This window comes from Pyxicephalus adspersus, chromosome 1 (genome assembly GCF_032062135.1).
Source record: "Pyxicephalus adspersus chromosome 1, UCB_Pads_2.0, whole genome shotgun sequence".
Taxonomy (NCBI): domain Eukaryota; kingdom Metazoa; phylum Chordata; class Amphibia; order Anura; family Pyxicephalidae; genus Pyxicephalus; species Pyxicephalus adspersus.
In genome coordinates this window covers 135321528-135343742 of record NC_092858.1, presented here as the reverse complement: position 1 = coordinate 135343742, position 22215 = coordinate 135321528, and the positions used below count along the sequence as shown (strand labels likewise).

General features: G+C 37.7%; 1 protein-coding gene across 1 annotated transcript in view; it reads left to right on the top strand.

Moving 5' to 3' along the window:
- The window catches only part of POLA1 (DNA polymerase alpha 1, catalytic subunit), a 139765-nt gene that overhangs the window by 83712 nt on the left and 33838 nt on the right, over positions 1 to 22215 (top strand). The window contains exon 35 of the mRNA XM_072427871.1: positions 17988 to 18104. Coding sequence (XP_072283972.1) covers positions 17988 to 18104 — 117 coding nt within the window. The remainder of the gene's footprint in view (positions 1 to 17987; positions 18105 to 22215) is intronic.

The following is a 22215-nucleotide window of genomic DNA, read 5'->3' as shown; positions in this document are numbered from 1 at the left end:
TTTTCATCCTTGTCTTTCAAAGTTTACCCGGGCTGTACAAATCTGCCTCTCACGGTTTATTGGCCATGATCTGCTGCTGTGATGTCATGTGGAAAGCCAAAGTGTCATTTCATGTAGTTACCTTGGAATATAAACTAAAATCCAGCAGTCAATCGCGTTTCTAGAAGACAAGTACAAATGGATTCCACTAACCTTTGTAAATATTACTAAAAAAAAATCCTATAAACATTATGGGGTCTACTTCTAAATGTATTTACACAATGAGAATGATATAAGAATATTAAATACATTTACACTGTATGCCGCAAGGCACTACTTTTTTGAGGTTGAAAATATAGTACAGGGCATCCTGATTAATATGAAATGTATGGTAAACTTGGCTGTCTGTCAACCTTCACAGAGAACCAGCCATCTTCTTTTGTTGTGATTTATGAAGTGGTTTTAGACTGGCTAGTTGGTGACCTCATCTTATCCCTCTTTTCGATCTCCTTTAGTTTTTGTCTCTTCCTTCTCATAATTTCACGTTTTCTTGGTCTATCCCCCCTCCCTCTTAGGCTTCATACACACGTCAGATTGTCCGGTTTTCGCTTCAGGGCTAGTATCGGACGAAAATCTGATGTTTGTACAGCGCTCATCTGGCGCTGTTCATGGATCCGTCCTGGTGGATCCACGAACATTCGTAATACAAGTGGAGCGGAGAAAGCGCAGAGGGGTGTCACTCACTCGATCTCCCTCCTTTCCTCTCCATAGAGCAGAACAGTGCTGTATGTACAACGCTCATTCATGCATCTCTCAGTCTTTTGTCATGGGAAAGGATTGAACGATCCTTTCCAACCACAAAAATTTGACGTGTGTATGTAGCTTTATTTACCTGTTTTTTTTTTTTTAAATAGTATTGTTTGGTGCCTGTACTATGTCGGTATCATCTTGGGTAATGTAATTACATTGTTCCCAATTTTTTGATGATTCTTTATTAAAAATCAGTAATGAAGATACAGTGGAAGTGTTGGCTGTTACTAAGGATCACAGCAAATTATGCATTACAGAGCTAAGATTGTGTTTAATTAATATATCTTTTCTGGTAGCTATTATATAGCAGACCAATGGCAACATTTTCTTATATTGTGTCTGTTAGATCCAGGTACTGTCACCTGACTGGAGCGCAAGTACAGCCTTTTATAGATAGAAAGTTTTATATAGTTCTTGTGGCATATCAGAAGTTTATTTCTGTACAATTTACAATTATCATTTGTGTACAGTCTTCAAGTGGCTTCAACAGCAACCGCGATACTCACCAAGCTTCTAGACTTTTTGTATAAAGTTTCAAAGGTTAAAGAGTGTATCAAGAATCCCAGCAGTTGATTTGGTTCAATCTTTTAATCCTAGATAATGCATCTGCTCAGATGTTTAGGGAAAAACTTATTGCACCTTCTATGTTCTTTATATTTTCACTGTCTTGGCTCAGTCACAAAGATAATGGGACGGTTGTCTCACGAATGTGAGAAGGAAGCATGCACATTAGTCCATCTGTTGATGTGGTTCCCATATGATCATGTATCATAAGATTCTTGCCTCCTCTTTTGAAGTTTATAAATGTAAAGTAGTTGTAGCAAGTATAGGATTATATAGCAATGTTACAATTTTATACCTAATCCCTTGGAATATATATTATATTTGGACATCCTCTGTCATTGTGCCTTTAGGTGGTGCTGGGGGTTTCTTTTAGTTTATGTGTATGCTTGTTATAGATTGATCAGGCATCTTCTATATGGTGTGTGGTCATTATATATTTTCAGATGTGTGCAGTTTTTTGTTGTAACAGACTTTCCTTTAGTTTTTTGCTGGCTGGAGTAAATGCACATTTGTAATACTATTACTTGCACTTTTCTAAACTTATGAGCTGCTTGCCATTTTCATATGATTTTATATTAGTAAAACTATAACTCATTTTGGCTGTACACATATGGGGTTTAAAGGACACCCAACTGAATTCCCTGTTAACTCTAAATGGAACATACATGATGTGTGTGTATATATGTTAACAGAAATAATTTTTAAAAATTAGATCTGATTTATTGGTGTTTTATCCATAACTATCAGAGTAATAATACCTACAAGTATAATACTTCCCAGCACAACAGTAATATTTGCTATACCTTGATATCTGCTTATCCACCTGGCCCATAATATATCTCTTGACACAATGATTTCCTGGATTTGATTGTTACAATGTACTATTTTACACATCTAAGCAAAATCTCACCTGGCACTATATACACTAGTGATGTAAAGAAGTACAGCACGTAGACATCAACTTTTTCCACCTATAAAATAAGAACATAATACTTGCCTTTTCATTATTTTACCAAACATATCAGTACACCCAATTATTTAATGAAGTGATGTACACCTTAGACCTCAGGGACAGATAGTGTCTTCATTAGCTAAATGACTTTCATTGAAATGTGCATACCTCACATGACGTTTTCTCCTGTAACCATTAAGCCTCAAACAGACATCAACAAATTATTTCTGGAAAGGATCTTTCATAAATGTTACTAGTGACAGCTGAACGAGGGAGAGCTGTATACACAGTTTTTTTTTTTGTTTTTTTTTCCCTGTTCTGCATTCTCCATAGGAGTGAACAGCGGTCATTATTCTGCTGTGGCTGATTGATGAACAACCTCTGGGGCCCAGGTCAGATTTTCACCGGAGACAAACACAACTGTTTGTCTTTGAGTTAAAATTATTTGCCGTTTTCATAACTTTATATTTAGGTATCATAATGTCTTCCAGCACCATAATTGTTTCCTGTGCATCATGACAATATCTCCCTGCACTATTTCTTGTATGCACGTGAGCTGAGTGGATCAAATGATGAAACTACTAATGTAGGTTGTAACACTACAAAATGTGGAAAATGTCAGTACACAATACAATATTACACTTGATCTTAACAGGAGCTTTGAATTTTCAAAGTTTTTAACAGTGAACTAAAATCATTGATTCTCTCTTCCCAGGCCCTGATACAACTTTTCATTCTGTTGTGTTGTATTACCAGGTATTAAAACAAAGCTTCCTTGACAAAGATCATGGTAATGCAATGCACTGTGCATAGGAGCATGCAAAGTGCATTGTGGCATTTGTCATGAAGGAGCCATTGTTTTTCTGGTTGCAGTGACCGATATTATGCCTATGTTCAGGCTGGCAATGGGGTTGTGGTGCAGTTAGTTTCTCACATCCTTAAACCACCTCACTCATGGTCACTCATGAATGGCATTAGCAGTGAGCGGTTCGGTACCTCCTGCTTCTGTAAAATGTTGAAATACTGGTTCTTTAATAACCATTGCAGCAGCACAGGCGTCCAGGCAGTTGTCTAGGTCCCAGATTCCAAGAGCCATGGGAGAACATGGCCTAAGTTTCTAAAATGGTATCAAATTATTTGTAGATTTCTTACCATGTAAGGGTTTATTACAGTATGGCTGTTATGTTACAGAACTGTTCTGTTTTTTTCCTCCTTTTGTAAAAATTTGATCTGTTACGTTATTTTCTCATACATTAAGCATCTGTCGTATATGTGCATCTAACATGAACATTTTAATATCCATAATTATTACCTATAGCACCAATATTGAAAGTATTTAGCTTGTAACTGTGTTCACAATGAGCATATTAATCTTTAACATAACTGTTTATAAAACCTGGTACAGAGTTCATCTGTATTTGTTCATATTTATGTTGTTAGAGCACAAGTGCCTGTGAACATATGCACCTGTGCAAATATGGGATTCTGACAGCTCCTAATGATAAAAGTTATTGTGAATCCAGCTTTAGGGGATGTAGGTTTTTTTATGCTGCAAAAAAAGTAAGCTTGTCACTACAGTCTGAGTCAACCTTTCTTAAGCTTTTTAAAATGTTCAGGTCTTCAGGGAACCCCTGATAACAGTGCACAAGTATATTAGCGTGGTGGTCATTCTCATTGTTGGCTCAGAAAAAAACAATATAACACTTACAGATAGCCAAAAAGATTATTGATGTAACTTAAACTGACCTGAGGGGCACCAGTGCTCAACCCAGAAAATTTTTTTAAGCTGAGTGGGAAGAAATTGTAGGCGGGTAGTAGCCCCAGAATTGTGACCCAACTCATCATTAACCACCCAAAAACAGCCGGGTGGTTGCTGAAAAGTGCTGGGTGGTGCACTCGGCTAAAATAGGCTGGGGAGAACACTGGGCACAAACTGCTCATTGCTCAAGGAACCTCTGGAGGAACCCTGGTTAAGAAACACTGGTCTAATTTGATTTTGTAGCTGTGTGTGTCTATCGGAGGCAAAATTATGTTAGACCTTGCAAGCATAGATGTTGTATTATTTCCTAAAAGGTTAATTTTATGGGCTCATGTTACTTAACCTAACTGTTAATAATGTGTTTGTATCAGTTTTATTTTATTTTGCCACAGATGAATAATAAAATTAGAATAAGTTTCCAGCATGCAATAAATTGTGGCAAAACAATAGATTTAAATTAAATATAAATACATGTGGGGGCGTATTCCCACTATACTGGGCTGCAGTGACGCATACACAACACTTTAATACTATTAGTTGCTCTTTTCTAAACTTATGAGCTGCTTGCTATTTTTTATGATTTTATATTAGTAAAACGATAACTTATTTTGGCTGTACACATGTGGGGTTTAAGGGACACCAAACTGAATTCCCTGGTAACTCTAAATGGAAAAATTTATAATAACAGAATACACAGCTCACAGTATATTAGCGTGGTGGTCATTTTCATTGTTGGCTGGGGAAAACAATGTCACACCCACAGATAGGCAAAAAATTATTGATGTAACTTAAACTGACTTGAGGGGCACCAGTGCTCAACCCAGAATTTTTTTAAGCTGGGTGGGAAGAAATTGTAGGTGGGTGGTAGCCCCAGAATTGTGACCCAACTCATTAACCACCCAAACACAGCCAGGTGGTTGCTGAAAAGTGCCGGGTGGTGCACTTTTTACTGTGCTTTGCGGAGTGCTACTCTATTACATATTACATATTACTTACATTACTGCTGAATTACAGATGATACAATTTTATTTGATATTTTTTAACTGCATCTCAATGTCAATTCTAACTGTCATACTGTTCAGCCACATGATTGTAAACATGCTACACAACCAGAGGAACCCTCTATTGCTTCCTAGATCACTTCCCTGCTTGTACGGCGAAGAGGTTGGAGGGCAAAAGATGACAAGAATCAGTACTGGTGAACCAAGGAATAAATGTGTACCTGTCATGTTGTGCTGATTGTAGGTGTGTGTTAATCAAAAGATTGATTGTACAAAATCTGCTGTTGTCTTGCTTTTCTTTAAAATTAAAGCCAAAATCTGGTGAGAAGTTTAATTTTGTTTCTGGCTTTTAGTTTTGGATTTGACATCTTTAGGACGAAATCGCCTCACTTATTACCAGGTTGTTATTAGACGTTTTATCTCTTCATCACTTTGTGTTTGTGTCCCCATCTCTTCTGTCATATGCATGAGAACCTGACATGTTCTAAGCCTTCACTTCCTTGCATATGCAGTACATTTTCAGTTGGAATTGACCTGTAACTTTTTCACATAGAGATCATATTTGATGTACTCTGTCCATCATGATGTGTCTAATTTGCTACAGGTTTCAAAAACACTTTATGGATTTATACACGTGTGTTTTTTGTTTTTTTCTTCTTCTTTGGCCTTTAATTATCTGTGTGGGTTGGAAGCATGCATAAGTAACTGCACCAGTTGACTTTCTAAATTGTTTAAAGGCTTATTGTCATTTCCCCTCTGTAAGTTACTTGATAAGTGGATTTAAGGCAAAGAATTTCCTCAGCACAGACTCTTCGTTTGGAATGTTTTCTCATTTCAGACTTTGGTAAAATACTGCCTAGGAGCTGTAGTGATGGAAAGTTAAGTAGCGGGTTTATTCCCCCCTTCTCTCACTTCTTTGTCTGCAGTGGAACAGCTGCCGATGCGCTAAGAAATGCGGTCCATCATCAAGCATGCTGTGTCCAAGAGGAGCAGACGAGATGACTGTGGCTAGCCCTTGTCTGCCGTGGCAGTCTGTTTTCAGTGTAATGAAGAGCAGGGGAACAGTATTCCGTAATTAAGGATTCTATTAAGTTGAAAAAAAGAGCAAATGGGGATGTTTGTTCTCCAGGCTGAAAAAATGTGTCTGGGGTGGAGGTGAAAAGGAGGGGAGGGCAAGGCTAGTGGTGCTGTGGAGGGGAGAGGTGGGTGGAGAGACAAAGTCAGGGCTGTTTGTTGAATATACTGTTAAGGACTGTTACCATCCTAATTAATCAAGTTAGAAATTACAGCTGTAGTTGACTCCCCCCCCCTTCTCGTTATCAATTTTCTTCTCTTTTTGAGACAAAGCAAATATAAATTTTGTGTTCATTTGTCACTCGTTCTTTGACTTCAGCATCTCTGAAAATAACAATGTAGCACAAAAGACCAGTATTTACCTAGTTGTAATGTGGGTTGCCATGGTGTTTTGCAAATTATTGCAATTATGTTCACCATGCGAGTCGCCCTTGGTAACTGGCGAAAAAACTGATAATCCTGTTTTGAACAAAAGGTCAAATTGCTGAATAGAAAGTCTTGATTAACTAAAAGATGTACAAAGTGGAATTATTTCCTACCATTCAGAAATAGTTCTTGATCGGGTTTGGTAGGGAGGAGGGAAGGGGGTGAATAAGTACATCTGTTGATTACTGAAGTACAAAGCTTTGAAAGGATGTTGCCTTGAGCCTTTCATGTAGTCTTAATGGTGGCTTTTTTGTCAAATTTACCCATTTGCTGCATTGAAAAAAGGCAGCTGCATTTAAGCTGCGGAGAGGGTGCTTTTTTCAAGAGTTCAGTACATGGAAAGTTCTCAGCAGTGTGTGCAGTTTGCTACTAGCTCCATGGTATATTACCACCGGCGTTCTGCGTTTCAGCCTTGTGCATGTGAAACCCTCTGACTGATGATCTAATAAAGTGCTTTCAGTGAACAATCTCTCATCAGTGGCTCCTCTGCTGGGGACAAAGTTCACTTACAACCAACAGTTAGATTGGAAAGTTTGTCTTTGGCGGCTCTACACAAATAGACATTACAGGAAATGTACTACATGTATTTCACAGATGCTTCAGTTAGGAAATGTCAGTGTGGCTGGAAAATAAGACACAGGTTTAAAAGCACCGAGGCTATATAAATATGGTTTATTTATTATGGTATCTCAGGTTTATAATACTGTACACCAATGACAGCAGTCTTTAACAACTCTGATATAGAATAGCTAAATACAACCTCTTGGTTCTGCTTGTGTTAGCGATTACCCGGTCTTAGACACTCTTTAGCACCTGGTAGAACATGGAGGCCCATTGACACTTGTACGCTATTCAGATTGGTACTTCCATTGCACCTAGCGCCACGTGTGCACTGACGAAAATGTGATAGTTTTTGCCACTGCAAATGAATGGGCTACTCCACAGCAGTAATGTTTGAAAGAGAAACATAATGTTTACCCTGAAGCATTCCAAGTAAATTTTAATTTAAAGCAGATCTAAACCTGTAATATTTGGCTGTCCCCATTCCTTCTCAGGGTTCTACCATCTTCTTTCTGGAGACGATCTTCGACCATCTTGATTAGCTGGGCTGGGATAACATAACTCATTCATTGCTGGTATGTACAAGGGAAGCCGTGATAGGTGTTATCCTGGCAGCCAATCTGATGCTACACATGTGCATCTCAGCCTTTTGCTGCATACCCATAGAGATCAGGCAGGTAGGAGGAAATATTGCAGAAAAGATATTGCTGTTCCCTGCCTGATCATACATACCTAGTTCTGCTTTAGGGATTTTATTACCACATTCCTGTTGTACTATAACATATACAGGTAGTCCCCGGGTTACATTTGAGATAGGGACTGTAGGTTTGTTTTTAAGTTACATTTTTATGTTGGAACAGATACAGTATTTTAATAAATGCAATTAGGACAGATGTTTGTCTCAACATATTAGGCAGTGAGGTGTCAGTTACTTTAAGGGGAAAAAAAAAAAAAAAAAAACCTTGAACAGCCTTGACATTTATAAATTTCTGGAGCAAGCTGTGCTTTGATATGCAAGAAGAAACAGCTGCAGAGTTTATCTTGGTCATTAAAGAGTAAAAGATGTTACAGATCAGCTCCACTCCTAAGATCATCCACAACCTCAGTTGTGTTTAGCAAAAGTTTTCTTCTGCAAGTCATGCAAACCACCCCCCTTGCCCCCTCCAGCCTGCCTCCTGCACAGAACAGCAGGGAAGCTCCGTTCGTATCTAGGAGGCGTCCGTATGTTGAATGTCCTTAACCTGGGGACTAGCTGTACACCAACTTTTGTTTTCTGCCTCTAGTGGAATCTGTATTTCATTGCAGTTACTCAGCTTTACTGACTACTAATGTCAAATGGCACTGACTTCACTCCATCACATCTGATTAGCTTGAAACAGGTGTTTCAAATGTTATCACAGTAAACATTACTGTGCACACCTATTAAGGAGATGACTAAAACAGATGGCTTCTCCTATATTTATATTAAAACAAAACTCAAGACAAAAATGTAAAATAATTCAGCACAATAAAAGATATAATATATGAATGAAGCTTTGCTACCATACTTTCCTTTAGTCTGGAGATGTCCCCTGCAGTATTTTTTTTCTGCCATTACATGTTCTCTGTAACAAATTGAATGACAACCAGCATCATTAAATCCTTTTTTACGCGGAGCCTGGGTTGTCATGGACCTGCCCCCAATTGTACTGCAGCAGGACTCGGAGAGAAAGTAAATGCAATGCAACAAAATTAGCACTGACAACCAGTTAGACGGTCTAAATCTGTGCACAAGCACTCAATTTCTGTCTTTTAAAATAATTGTTGGTCACTATACAGACTGTTCTATAGAGATGTAATGGGAATGGGCTCAGAAGAAGGTGTCTCTGCAGGGGGCTACAGTAGTCCTGTGAGCAATTGGTCATTTAAAAATCTGGCATTGGCTGTCGCTAAATGATGTCTTAGAAAATCTTGGCACCTTCTGTCCAAGTAAAATGGGCACCAAACAGATGGCAACCCCCCAGAGTAAACATGGGTGACATTCAAACCTAGACAGAGGTGTTTATTATAGGAAAATGTCAGGCTGTATTTATACATTTTGATTTTACCAGTAACTGCAAAATGTTGACATTACCCCACAAAAAATTCTTCAAAGTCAAACATCAGTATATAAATTAAAATAAATTTTAAAACTGGTTGTTATAATAACAAATTGATTTCTTGCTGAAATACTTGGCTCTTTTCTTGCCCTATCTTCTACTCTTGAAGTGTAAATGCCACTCTGGGCCATTATGAGCTCACCCTTCTAGGATTGCATGGTGGCTTAATCTACTGTCCAGAACAGCACTAACACATCGAGGAGTAAGGACCACCCATCAATGTAGAAAGAAAACCCTGCGCATTACATGAGCAAACACATGGGGAAAAGTATGTATGCCAAAAACACATGGTAGGAGGTAAGACTTTGGAGAGTTATGTGTATTCCGTGCTGCTGTTTTCCAGCCTAAATTAGCTTGTTTGGTTTTAGTGTTTGCCATTTCTGTTTCCTGCCGTATCTGTCACTTGGGGGTTGATCAAGGTCTAACAAATCTCTTGGGATGCTTGCCTTTAAATGGCCCCCTGAATTTGCAGTCTTCTAAAAATTTTGGAGGGCCTGAGAGAGTTTCTCAAAACGAAGTAAAACTTTAACGAGTTTGTGGGTTTACATTCTGCATCACCTAGCAACCCCCAGCTCAGCCAGTTCCCTTGTCTCAGCTTGGCCCTGTTTACAGTCCATTGAAACCATTCTTCAAAAGCACAGAAGAAATTCGGTTTCATTAGCATCGTTCTCAAGGACAAAATAATTAAAGTTAAATGAACAAACATTGCCCAGTAATTTTCTGCCCTAGTTACCATTTTAACCATTTTCTTGCCTAGTCCCCTGCCTGCCATGTAATGATATAGTATGACCATTAGGTTGGTACACAAATTATTAGTGGGATTTGACAATACATACAATAATCCTTTTGTACAAAATCTAATAAAGTCATGTTTAAAGTCCTGTGAAAAGATATTACAGCATTTATGTACCTGAACTATACCCACCAGCGTCAATCAAAGGTGTCATTAATGCAGTTCTTGGTGCTGACAAAATGTACCAATACAGAACATGTTCTTCTATGTAATGTGTAATTACATTAAAAATGTTTTGTGTAGGCAAGAAGTATTAATGATGTAAGGTTTTTTATCCTTTTTTAAACATGTTCTAAATTTTGCTATTCGTACATTCCATTCCCTCAAATGTAAATGGCTACACAGCAGAGAAGCTGCAACCAAAATGAACAGTAGTATTAGGACCCATTTACTCCGGGGCAGAGTGTTTCTGTGTTTTTAGCACACATTTATGTGTTATGTAGCATTAGAACAGGCTGCCTATTGCACCACAACTGACCAAAAACTCAACCTACTGCATTGTTGCCAGCACAACACAGTGAAGGGTAGTTCTTACAATGTTGTTTTTTTTGTTTTTTTTTGTTTTGTTTTTTTTTGCAGCGTGCTGCAATACAGGTGCCATGTTTGGTTGTTTATACCTTGGTAATTGTGCCTTGTAATTTATGTCTTGGTAAGTGTGACAGTCTAAAAGCTATGGAATTATACTTTTTCCATTAGCATAAAACATTGTAAAAGGTACTTAGTTTGAAGCTCATAAGCTGACCAATGTTAGGACCTTTGTATGAATGAATTAATAAATGTCAATGTTTATTTCTTGTAACAAAAACATTTGCTACTGCGCTTTTCAGAGTTTTAGCCTTTAACTAAATTTGCAAACAATGGCGTTTTCAGAGTTATAAGTTTGCTCCTCTTATGTGGCCTAATGCTCTAACCTGCTAATGGGCCCTTTCTGCTGAACCCTGATTTCACTGCATACAGTATGAGAGGCTGCAGCATTCAGATAGGTCCTGCCTCATTTCCACCTAATATAACCTAGCCCAGTCTGTCTTAACCCTTACACCCTTGAGAGATCCTTTAAATAATTTTCAGGTGTTGGGGATCCCCTGCTATAATCTGTCAATCGGAAAAATGCTATTGGCCAGTGGGACTTTACAGTAAGCCTAAAAAAGGTCCTCTTCTTCATGCACCTGAGTCTACCAAGAGGTGTGTTGGCCTCAGAACTGTGCAGGCACAAAAAGGTTGATTGGAACAGGAACAACTTCAAGATAAACCCCAGGGTTTTACAGAACAGAACCATGAATTAGATTTCTATTTTTAGAAAGATATTTACATTCCCTCCCACCAAATATTTTATTTTTTTTATAAAAAAAAGCATGAACCTAAAGTAATGACATCAATGAGTCTAATATAATGCTGCCAATGTTTCATTAGCATGGTAATAGAGTACAAAGAATGAACCAGGGAACCAAAATTGAACCAACATAATATTTAGTTCTAGAACATTGGGAAACTTCTAGATCATTTTAAATCCGTATCTTGTTTTAATCTGTTTTCAGAAAAAAAGAATTCTGATGTTATGTCATGTCAAGCCATGTTATGGTTTACCAGCATAAAAGGCCCTGCCTATTATATTAAATATCCTAAATATTTGAGCTTCACAAAATGACAAAATTAGTTGTAAAGCAGATGAACTTGATTTTTTTTAAAGCAGACTCTAAAGGAAATCTGTTATTTGAAAAAAATATATGCTGCCATTTCTGACCTCTCCTTCGGGAAATTCTAGTTTTCTCCCAAGCATTCTGACCCACGTGGCATCAATGTTTTCGGAATCACTTAGCCACAACAAGTAAATTGACGAGGAAATTGAACTTTCTTCTGATTTTTGTTTACCTCCCTGGCGTTTTGGCATTTGTTTTGCATGGAAATTTGGTATTTATTATTGTAGGCCTGTAATTCTTAGGAATAACTCCCAGGTATGATAAAGTTTGAAATACAAATCATAAATTATAATATAATAAATATATTTAATAATATAACAATGTAATTTAAAAATTCTAGTCTAGTACAGTGGTCGCCAACCTTTTCAGTTCCGCGGACCACTAAAATTACTGGCTCCTGACCATGCATGTGCGGCTAGCCGGGTATCAATCAAAGGGGGAGAAACCTGTCCCCAGTAGTGAAGTCATCATGACATAACCCCGCCCACTCTTATTGCAGATCTGAGCCTGTGATGGGAGAGTGGGTGGGTTATGTCCAGGGACACAGCCCGCCCACTTCCCTGAGCCAGGTATCTGTACAGGGGACATGGTCCGCGGCTCTGGTCTGGGGAGGCACGGGCCAGAGCTGTGGATCACCAAAATGTTCGGGCCACCGGTTGGTGACCACTGGTCTAGTAGACATCTCCGGTATGGTAAATTTTAAAACACGATACTGCACAAAGTCCAACGTCACAATCGGGACAATAAAACCTGGTTTCTTTTGGGATCTTCCTTCCACTGTCATCCTTCTTTGAGCAACAAACCACGCACATCTTTGTAGGTGCTGCCTTTTTTTCAGTGGTGGGATGTAGTCGATGAAGTGACGACCAGTCAGGCATTCCGGGTTGACAACGGCAACAACACGGCGTCCAAGTCTATTCACAGCCATTGATGGTGTTTGGTAGTTATTGACCATAGATTCGGAAACTTTCCTAATTAAGTCAAAATGACAGGCCTGGCACTCTTGCTTGCAGAAAATGTAGGCATTCCACAAACATTGGTCAACAAGATGCCTGAAAATCTTTTGCTGTTTCCTCATTCATGTGTAGAATGTCATTGCTTGGTCAGCTCTGTCGACACCTCCCATGGTGTTATGTAGTCAATCGCCACTTGTGGCTTCAATATTTCTTTCCCACCTTTTGTACATACCATAACAGTGGAGGCACTATGGACTGTACTCATCAGGCACACATCTCTTTTGTCATGCTATCGGAGGGCCATCATTTTGCCTTTCTGCCAGGCAACAATTTCTCCTGTCTTCAGCTTCCTTTTTGCAAACAATGATGGCAGGTTGCACCGGTTAACCCTAACGGTTTCATACACATCTGTTTTGTGTTGCAGAAACTCATAAAGTTCAAGAGAAATGTAAAAGTTGTCGGTTGTGACACTAAGCCCAGATTTAGCAATGGTTCAATGAGTAAGAGAACAGAAGATGTTGCCATTCCATAGTTGCTGTATTTTGGGTTGAATTTTGCCCCCTTTCCAGTGTAAAGGACTGACTTCAATATGTAGCCAGTTGACGATTCGCACAGCATGTAGGATTTCATGCCAAATCGCGCTGTCTTTGTACCCAGCTGAACCTCCCCTTGTAGGCCATTAGACTTTCGTCAATGCTGATGTCTCTTTCTGGTCTGTTGGAAATTTTTAAGAATCATTTGAGATACTTCCCGAACTTTTTTGAGCTTAGGTGCAGGATGAGTAGTTCATCAAACTCTTCATTGTAGGCAAAGTGTTGATACTTCATGATCAGGGTAAATCTGTACTCTGGGATGACTGTGGCAATGAATGGAGTGGCAAGTATTTTATTGGTATACCAATACCACTTCTGCAGTGGTTTGCCCAGCACTCCCTGAAGTATCACTTAGCCCAGAAATAGCCAGATGTCATCTTTGGTCACTGGTTCCCACTTTCTGCCTCTTGCAAACCTCAGGTGTGGAGCAGCTAGTTGTTGTGCAGCGTACCTGTTTGTCTCAGCAACTTTTTTTTCATTAACCTGATTGTTGCTCTGGGTTACCGCTTTTTGCATGTAAAATTCAACCCGAGCCACACTCAGGAATACCGCCAGGGGGGTTAATGCACTTTTGGGTCAGTGACTCTGGGTCAAAGAATAAAAAACACACAGACGGACAATTTGCATTTTCAGCATGACACCAGCTTGGGCAACCTTTGCATTTTTGCCGTGACACGTGCATTTTTACAGACTGCCATATTATAGCTCCTGTTTCCACTCCTTATGAATCATTTATTATAACAACCACAATTAAAAAGCATGATCCCATTAAAACAAAATATAATAAAATTATGTTTCCTTTAAAGTACCTTTAAACTTACAAACAAATGTTATATATTGTAGTGTTCTAGTCCTTGGATGGGGTACCTGGAGGACTTTCACTGTGATGAACAAGGGTTGTGTTTGGCCTTAATTCTAAACATTGTCTGGAGGAAAACAAGCTACTACTCAATCCTCGCCCAATACCATCTCAACAGTGAAGCATGGTGGCGGCGGCGGCGGCATTGTGTAGTGGGGGTGTTTTTCAACAGCAGAAACGGAGATGCTGGTTAGAGTTTAGGGAAAGCTAATGGAGCAAAGTACAGAGATATCCTCAATGAAAACCTGTTCCACAGTCCAATTGTCTAAAATTCTGTTTTCAGTTTGTCATTATGGGGTACGAAGTTTCTGTTAATGAAGGAAAAAAATAAAATTACTGTAGTGTCAGGTTGCAACATAACAAAGCTGAAAAAAGGAAAGGGGGTCTGAATACTTTCTGAAGCCACTGTAGTAACAAAGCACACATTGTATTATTAACAGACCCAAAAACGAGCAATATGTTCAAGGTTCCTTATATGACTTAAAATGTGTGCGTAGCTAAAACTTTTTTCCTGTTTTGAATAGGGAGGGGTTACTTTGTGCAGTCTCTGGACTAGCCATGGAGGGTTTCCTTCAATTTTAATCTATAGATGCTGCAGGGTATGAGAAGAAATTTCTACAAAGTGGGAGGAATTCCCATATTCAAACAAATGTCACCAAAATGTCCCATTCGTAAATTTTCTTTTGCCTCTTGCTCTCATGACTTTGTAATTAGAGCTTTCCCATTGCTGGTCTTGGTGACAGTGGTGGTCATTAGGACTTATAGAGGAGTAAATCTCCCAAGCAGGGAAAGCACCTGGTGGAGGGTCCAATCTTTACCATGAAACATGTTCATGCAGAAAGAAAGAATGTTTCTCCTATTTAATCTAACATGTTCAAGTTCCCTTATATTTTGTCTTTACTTCAAAAGAATTGTTTTTCTAGTATAACTATATTTTAGTATACTCATATTTTTCTATGACAGATTTGTAATTATTTTGCCCAGTTTAATGTGCAATTCTTTAGGCCATTTGCATGATCCCTCAATCGGTTTTGATTTATTGATACCAGACAAAGCTCTGAAAGGTTTCTTCAATAAGTTGTTGTAGTAAGTGGTGACCCCTTATTGCAGAGAAGGTAGTTTGCTTTGACAGAGGTGAATAGAGTACTTCTGTGAAGGAAAGAAAAGCTTTGAGAGTATACCACTTGGCTTTTAGATGTTCATAAAAAATACAGCGCAGTTCATACATAACTCTTTCGAACAGAATTATATACCTGTATGACGATTCATTTTAGCTTACTCTTCTATATACATTATGGTGATATCTAATACCATACCACTATATTGTAGACAGCTTGGTTTTGGTAAATTGAGCTGAGAGGCTGCAATATTTATAGGACAGATACTAAAACAGGAACATATTAAATTCACTAAATAATCTTGTAACAAATTTACAGTAATTTTTGTCAAAAATGATAGTTAAAATATTTGAACACAAATGTACAGGTCATGCAGAGGTAGGTGACCAGCATCATATGTCTGTAGTCACAATGGTTCCTGTTGCCCATTTTTGTGTTTCTAATGCAGTGTTTGGTTGCTTTGGTATAACACAAATTTTTTTTTATATTTTGAGGTATATTGCCCGATTTATTCAAGCTCTCTAGGAGTAGAGAGGATACACTTTCATAAGTGAAGCTCTTTAAAGGATTTCCCAAAAGTCTTTTGCTAACGTTTTCAAAACTGACCAGACCAATTCCAGGTTTGCTTGATCACCCATTTTTACTAATGAAAGTAAATCCTCTCCAGCCTTGGAGAAGTTTAATAAATCAGACCCATTGTGTCTAATTAGGTTACAGTGTTCAGTTTGTGTCTCTTTATATATGTAAATTTCCTGTGATGCCAATACTAGTAAAGTGGGTTTTGTTTGGAATGAGGCAAGAGTTGACTTCTAGCTGGCTTTTAAGTGCTTTCATAACTTTTATGAGATCATGATGCCGTTTTTTCAAAGATGCTCCATTGGAGTCTCTTTGGTATAATGCTGAATGGATATAGTAGGAATAGAGAAATCAGCCCAAAGCATCTGTGACCCATCATTGGTAAATGTTGAAGGGACATACCTTTCACTTTAGGGTATTTTACACAATAAAAACACCCAGCATCTGTAATGTGATTAGTTTTCAGTATGTAAAATGCATGAACCCTATGATGTCCTCTTTGTATTTCATTTTAATTTCCACTAATGATAATGCTAGTTATTGTCATTTGTGCAAGGAGATTACCAGATATGAAGTGTAAACATACCTAAATAGGAATTGAATAGAAATGTGATAAACACACAGACCTCTTTAATAGTAATTATAACTGTAAGGAAATGGCTACAAATTACATTATGTCTTCCATACAAATGATGTGTGTCAGCCTATTTACCTGAGATATAGTTGCTGTTTGTGTTTAAACACAGGTGCACTGGCTGTATTTTTGCCCATGTATTACAGCTGATTGTATTCATGTGTTGTCTTTAAATTTCTAGTATGATTACTGTGCCCTTTTCCTGACCACATCTATTTTTTGAGAACTAGATGTTTTGGAATATATAAAAATGATGCAAGAAAAAAAATAGCATTGAAAATGAGATAAGTAGTGATTTTTTTCCATTGGTAAATCTGTTATGCTACTGCTAAAATAAACAGTCCTACACTGATATTAAGATGAACAATTCTCAATATAGGGGAAATAAATGAATTTGCTTTAAAGCTGAAATTTATTCTGCTTTTTTTTTTTACCTTCCCCGGTTCCTTTTTTCTATATCCGTCAATTACATTTTATGAACAAAATCTTTTCGTTTACATTACATAGCATAGTTTGGACTAGGTGAGGTAATCGTTGTGCTTCTCTATGCAGTGCAGGCAGACCTGGTTGGTAAAAAGTGCCCGAAGTATGCTGTGCGTTTTCTTCTGAAAATGTTATTGTGCCCTGTCTCATTACCTCTGTGCATACAGACTACACTAGGAAACACACGTAATGCCAATACTCCATAGCTGAGGGAACTGAAAATCGAGGATAAAATGGAGTGGTCCAATGATATTTGGTAGGGGGTAGATACCTTAAAAATCCCCCACCCCAGCTGATCTTACTTCTTCCTCCTCTTTGCTTTTATTCCCCTACCTTGACCCAACAAATAAAATCCTGTGTAAGTTTGCAGTCATTCTAGTCAGAGCTTATATAGGGTTATAGAATGTCTTCCTGCCCTCATGTTGTGCGCCCATTACCGTGCATTAAAGCTGTCACAAATAAGGAAGGGTGAGGATTCCCATAATTCCCCCATACCCTGAAGTATTTTCTGTTCTTTCAGTGGCTTGGTAGTCCAAGAGAAGGTGCAAATTATTATTTTTTCAAAGATCCAAGAAATGTAATGATCATATTTTCCCCCTGTTTTTTGAAAGTTGCAGTCACTGACTACTACAGGGGTAGTAATGTGTTCTGTGCATTTGGCTTCTCTTACTGCATTCAACTCCAGAACTTCAGACCTGTATGTCCTAGAATGCCTGCTTGATGGAAAAAATTAAAAGTGCGCAAAACGCGACCATAGTAAACCTACATCGTAGCATTGGTTTGCATGGTTCTAGTTACAGAGGAGCATGCAACAGTGACATTACTCAACAACTTTTCCACAATTTGCTGACATTTTAAAAGTTTTGCATAAGTTAGTACAACTAGCTAATTGTTTATTTCCTGACCCAGTATATAATGTGAAAAATTAGTGTATTTGATGTTTAGTGCTTATTATTGAAATCTGATTGGGAGCCTAATATATTAATGTTATTTTGATACCTTTTTTTTTTTTAGGGCTGGCTAGTATGTGAAGAGCAGACCTGCCAGAACCGGACACGTCGTGTTCCTTTAAACTTCTCTCGCAGTGGCCCAATCTGCCAGGCCTGTATGAAGGCAACTTTACGGTCAGAAGTAAGTCCCTAATGTCACTGTTTTGCTTTGTCTCCTGACTGGTCATTTATTAGTATTTATCAATAGGGCAGTGTATTTTTTTTTTTTTTTGAGAAATTTAAGCAAATGTTTCATGAAAAAGCTGAGATTTACAAGTATTCCACTAGTACGCCAGGATCTCCTTTTTTTAAAATCCAAAACTGAATATCGCTATCTTTCATACCTTAATCTGATACAGCACAAGAAAAGCAACATTCCTAAATATGGCTTCTGCTATTATTATTATTATTATTATTATTATTATTAAAAAAAAAAATGAAGTGGTCGCATACTTCTATTTATATTGACAATTCTGACTGCGGATAAAGATAATATTTATTTTCCTGGAGCTTTTTAATATTGTGGTGATGTTATCACTTTAGACAACCTGGACAAGTCATCTGAGGATGCCATAAATATGAACTCTGAATGAATTAGCTAGTTCTACCCATTTCCAAAATTTTACTTATTTGGAGATGTGATTAGTATATTTACTTTCTAATATGCATAAAAATATAGATATTTCTCCTATCTTTGTATAGGTGGTTAGGCATCGAAAATGAAAAAGCCACTTGTGGCTATTTAAAAAACTGCAGTAAAATGGCTCTTAGTAGATTAAAGTTGTTCGTGAAAGAGCTCCTAATAAAAATAGAATGAATATCTGGGTTGCCTTCTGCTTGCCCCAACAAAATACTGTACCAATGCACTGTGCACAGCCACATGGGTTTGAGCAGCTCATTGGCACTTTTTTATATGGAGAATTTTACTGGCAGCTAAATTGCTAACAAGCTCCACTACATTACCAAATCAATTAGTACCCCATCTCATCTAAAGATAATTTTATGATGTGTATCAACATAGCATTCCACTTTCGTTTTTTTTTTTTTACCAAATATAAGTGTCCAGTCTAAATATCAGGACTAGACCGTCCAGTGTAGCAGTTTTTTTTCTTTTCTCTAGGGAAAACTTAACAATAGCCCACCCAATCTTAATAAAATGTCTATGTTTTCACTTTGAAGTTTGTGACTTACTCTTAAAGAGGAACTAAACCCAAAAGTCCCCAAAACAAAGAAAATACACGTACCTTTAATCCCACAGGCAGTCCACCCTTTTTATGTAAAGTGAAAATTTTGAGTTTATGTATGCTTTAATTTTCAGTTGCTGTTAATACAGTAATGTTGGCACCAAATAATTTATTACAAATTTCATAGTCTCTATTACAGCAGGAGTTAATCCCTATCCAGCCCCAGTTTTTCAGTGATATTGAATCTCTAGGAAATTCCTTGGTAAACAAGGGTCTATGTCAACTGCTGAAATGTAGCCGATCTCATACGAGGCGAGGCTTTCTATTCGGGTCCTTGAGTCTGTATTATATGGTGTTATGATTTCTTTGTGAAGGCGTCTGCCTGAGTGTTAGAGGCCTCAGCTTTGCTTGGCCTCAACTAAGCTTATTATGCTTTTCAAAAAAAACATTTCCAAAGCTGGTTGTAAGCCCAGTGGCTTACCACTTGTGAGTGATTACAGATTTTTCTTGTTTTTGATACCCCTCTGACCTCACACTCCCACCACTTTTATTTCACATTGCGAAAACCATCCACTGCACATCCAAGTTTTCAGTGAGCAGTCTAAACCCTACACATTTTGGTGTTAAGTAAAAGGATGAGAATCCGCTTAACTCCTTCCCCAACAGAGATCTCCTAATAAGAAATTAAGAGACTTTTGTAATTAAATAACATCGTTATGGTTTGTGTACATTCATTATGTACTTAATTGGTTTATTGCCTTAGTTTTTAAATACCTGAATACACACCAGTCCACACCAGTGCGCTGCTTTTAGATTGATGAAAAACATACACAGTAAAGAAAAAGGCAAAGGAATAATTCAGGAATGTATGTTGCTTATAACAACCAATCAGATTTCGCCTGAAAATAAAAGTATACATGTGATTATTGGCTATAGACCACAGAAATTTTATTTTTCTCTAGCTTTCATAAATCAGACCAACTCTGGCTGTTGCTGCTTGCTGATGTTCAATTTGTGGATTTTAAAACCTTACTATAGAAAAATTTGAGCTGTGGGTTCGTCTGCTTTCAACAAATAATCATGGCAGTCTTTTCTAGTCTTTGCTTACTGTACCAATGTGGAATGTGCTGGTAAACTAATAGGTGCAGTCAGTCGATCTTGTTGGACAAACATATTGAGCCTTGAGTTTTAGTAGACCATTGTACGCTGATGGAAAGAAGCCACCTACCCCAGTTAATAACCTGACTTCTCATAAGAAAGACCTCAAAAACCAGCAGATCAAGCTGTAGCTGTGTACAACCAAGATAAGCCATTACATTAGCAAAAACACAATACAACTAATTATTCGACTGGCACCTGAGATACGTCACCAGCACTGAGGAGTAATTTATGTACAAAGAAATGGCATCGTTCAGCTTCCTTAATACACTTTTCCACTGCAAAGATTTTTCAAACACCCACTAATGCCTAATAACCATTGTTACAACTGCTCAGTAAACAGTTTACTGTTTATTTAATGTAATCAACACATTTTATTTATTAAACAATTTTAATTTAATAATTTACTGGTGCCTGAGAGGCAGTGACTGTATTGCTTCTAACTGTTTGTGTGATGACTGATGGGCTAAAGAAGCACAACATATCTATAAGGTTGGGAATCTAGTATAATATAACAGGACCTGGAGGCGTTTCTACTTCTTCCTAGTAAACACATCATGATCTTTTTTTGAACAGAAATGATTAGTCTTTCAGTGTGACATATGATATATTGCAATGATATGACAATTTCAGTTTTTCCAGCAGGTGGAGCTACAGATGAATTCTGAAATCAGTCACTAATTTGCTAAAAACTGAGAAGCAGATCTTTGAAATCTATTTCTACTTGGAGCAGTTAGAATCATTTGTGGGCACTCAGAATCATAGAAACTCCAGAATCATGGAAATACTTTTCAAGTTGATATTTCCAACTCTTGTGCTGTAAAATGAAAGGAAGTTGGCAGATTTTAAAAGTATTTGTTTAGCTTTGTAAAGTCGTAATGGATATATTCAGACCCAGCACTTGGTAGAACTGCTTAAAAAAGCATTTAGAAAGCCAGTATTTTTTTCCCTTTTAGGATGAATTAGGGTCCGATTAGAACCTCTGTCATGTTTTTTCCACTCTGTCCTATTGGGCAGACTTTTTACTTCCCGTTATATAGGTTACAGTAAGGGAGAAAGTATATTCATTACCTTTGTTGTCAGTTTGAAGCATATAGTCTAGCATCATTCTGCAAAAGTAGGTGTGGGGGGTTGGGAATGGAGAATGTCTTCTGAATTTTTTTCATAAATCCTTCCACCACTGATCCTCTTTCTTATGTGTAAGCTCCAACAGCTACTGCCCATCAATGTTCAGAGTGGGTCTCCTCATGGTGACATTGGCAGGACATGTGCTGGAAAGTTTGGCATGGTCACTTGTAGTGTTTACAGGAAAAGCCTTTTGGCGTGAAAAGGAGGTCACCATTTTAAAAACTAGTATTAAGCTTTGTCACCCCATAACTGACAATGCCTGAACAAGAACCCTCAACACAGGATAGAAAAAAGAAAAAAAAGATTGAGACTTACTTTGTAAAGTATAGTAGCATTTTAGATGTTGGGTTTAAATCTACTTCAATACCACCCAACTCAAGTCATGATATAGTTTAGCTAAGTCAATAGAGATCATACATAGGCGCATGAACAGTTCAAATTAAGGAATGATTCAGTGCCATAAATATTATAACATATTCTGCTTTCAGGTGTGCGGGGTGGGTTTAAAATTTTATGACTTCCATCTAAGTTGCAGCAATCTGTTTTTTGTATTTGAATTGCTCTGTTAAGGAGCAACAGGCAGTTTTGATGTGTATTCCAGTGCCAAGACTGTTTTTCTGCTTTAAAGCTAAACTGCAGATACATATAAACATTATTGAATGTCATCTTCTTTGAATTAAAACAATATAAAATTCATATTAATAAAAACTTTGGCATAAAAATGTAATCCTCTGATTAGATTAGGAAAGGAGTGGGGGGAGAGGGGGCCACCATTAAATGGAA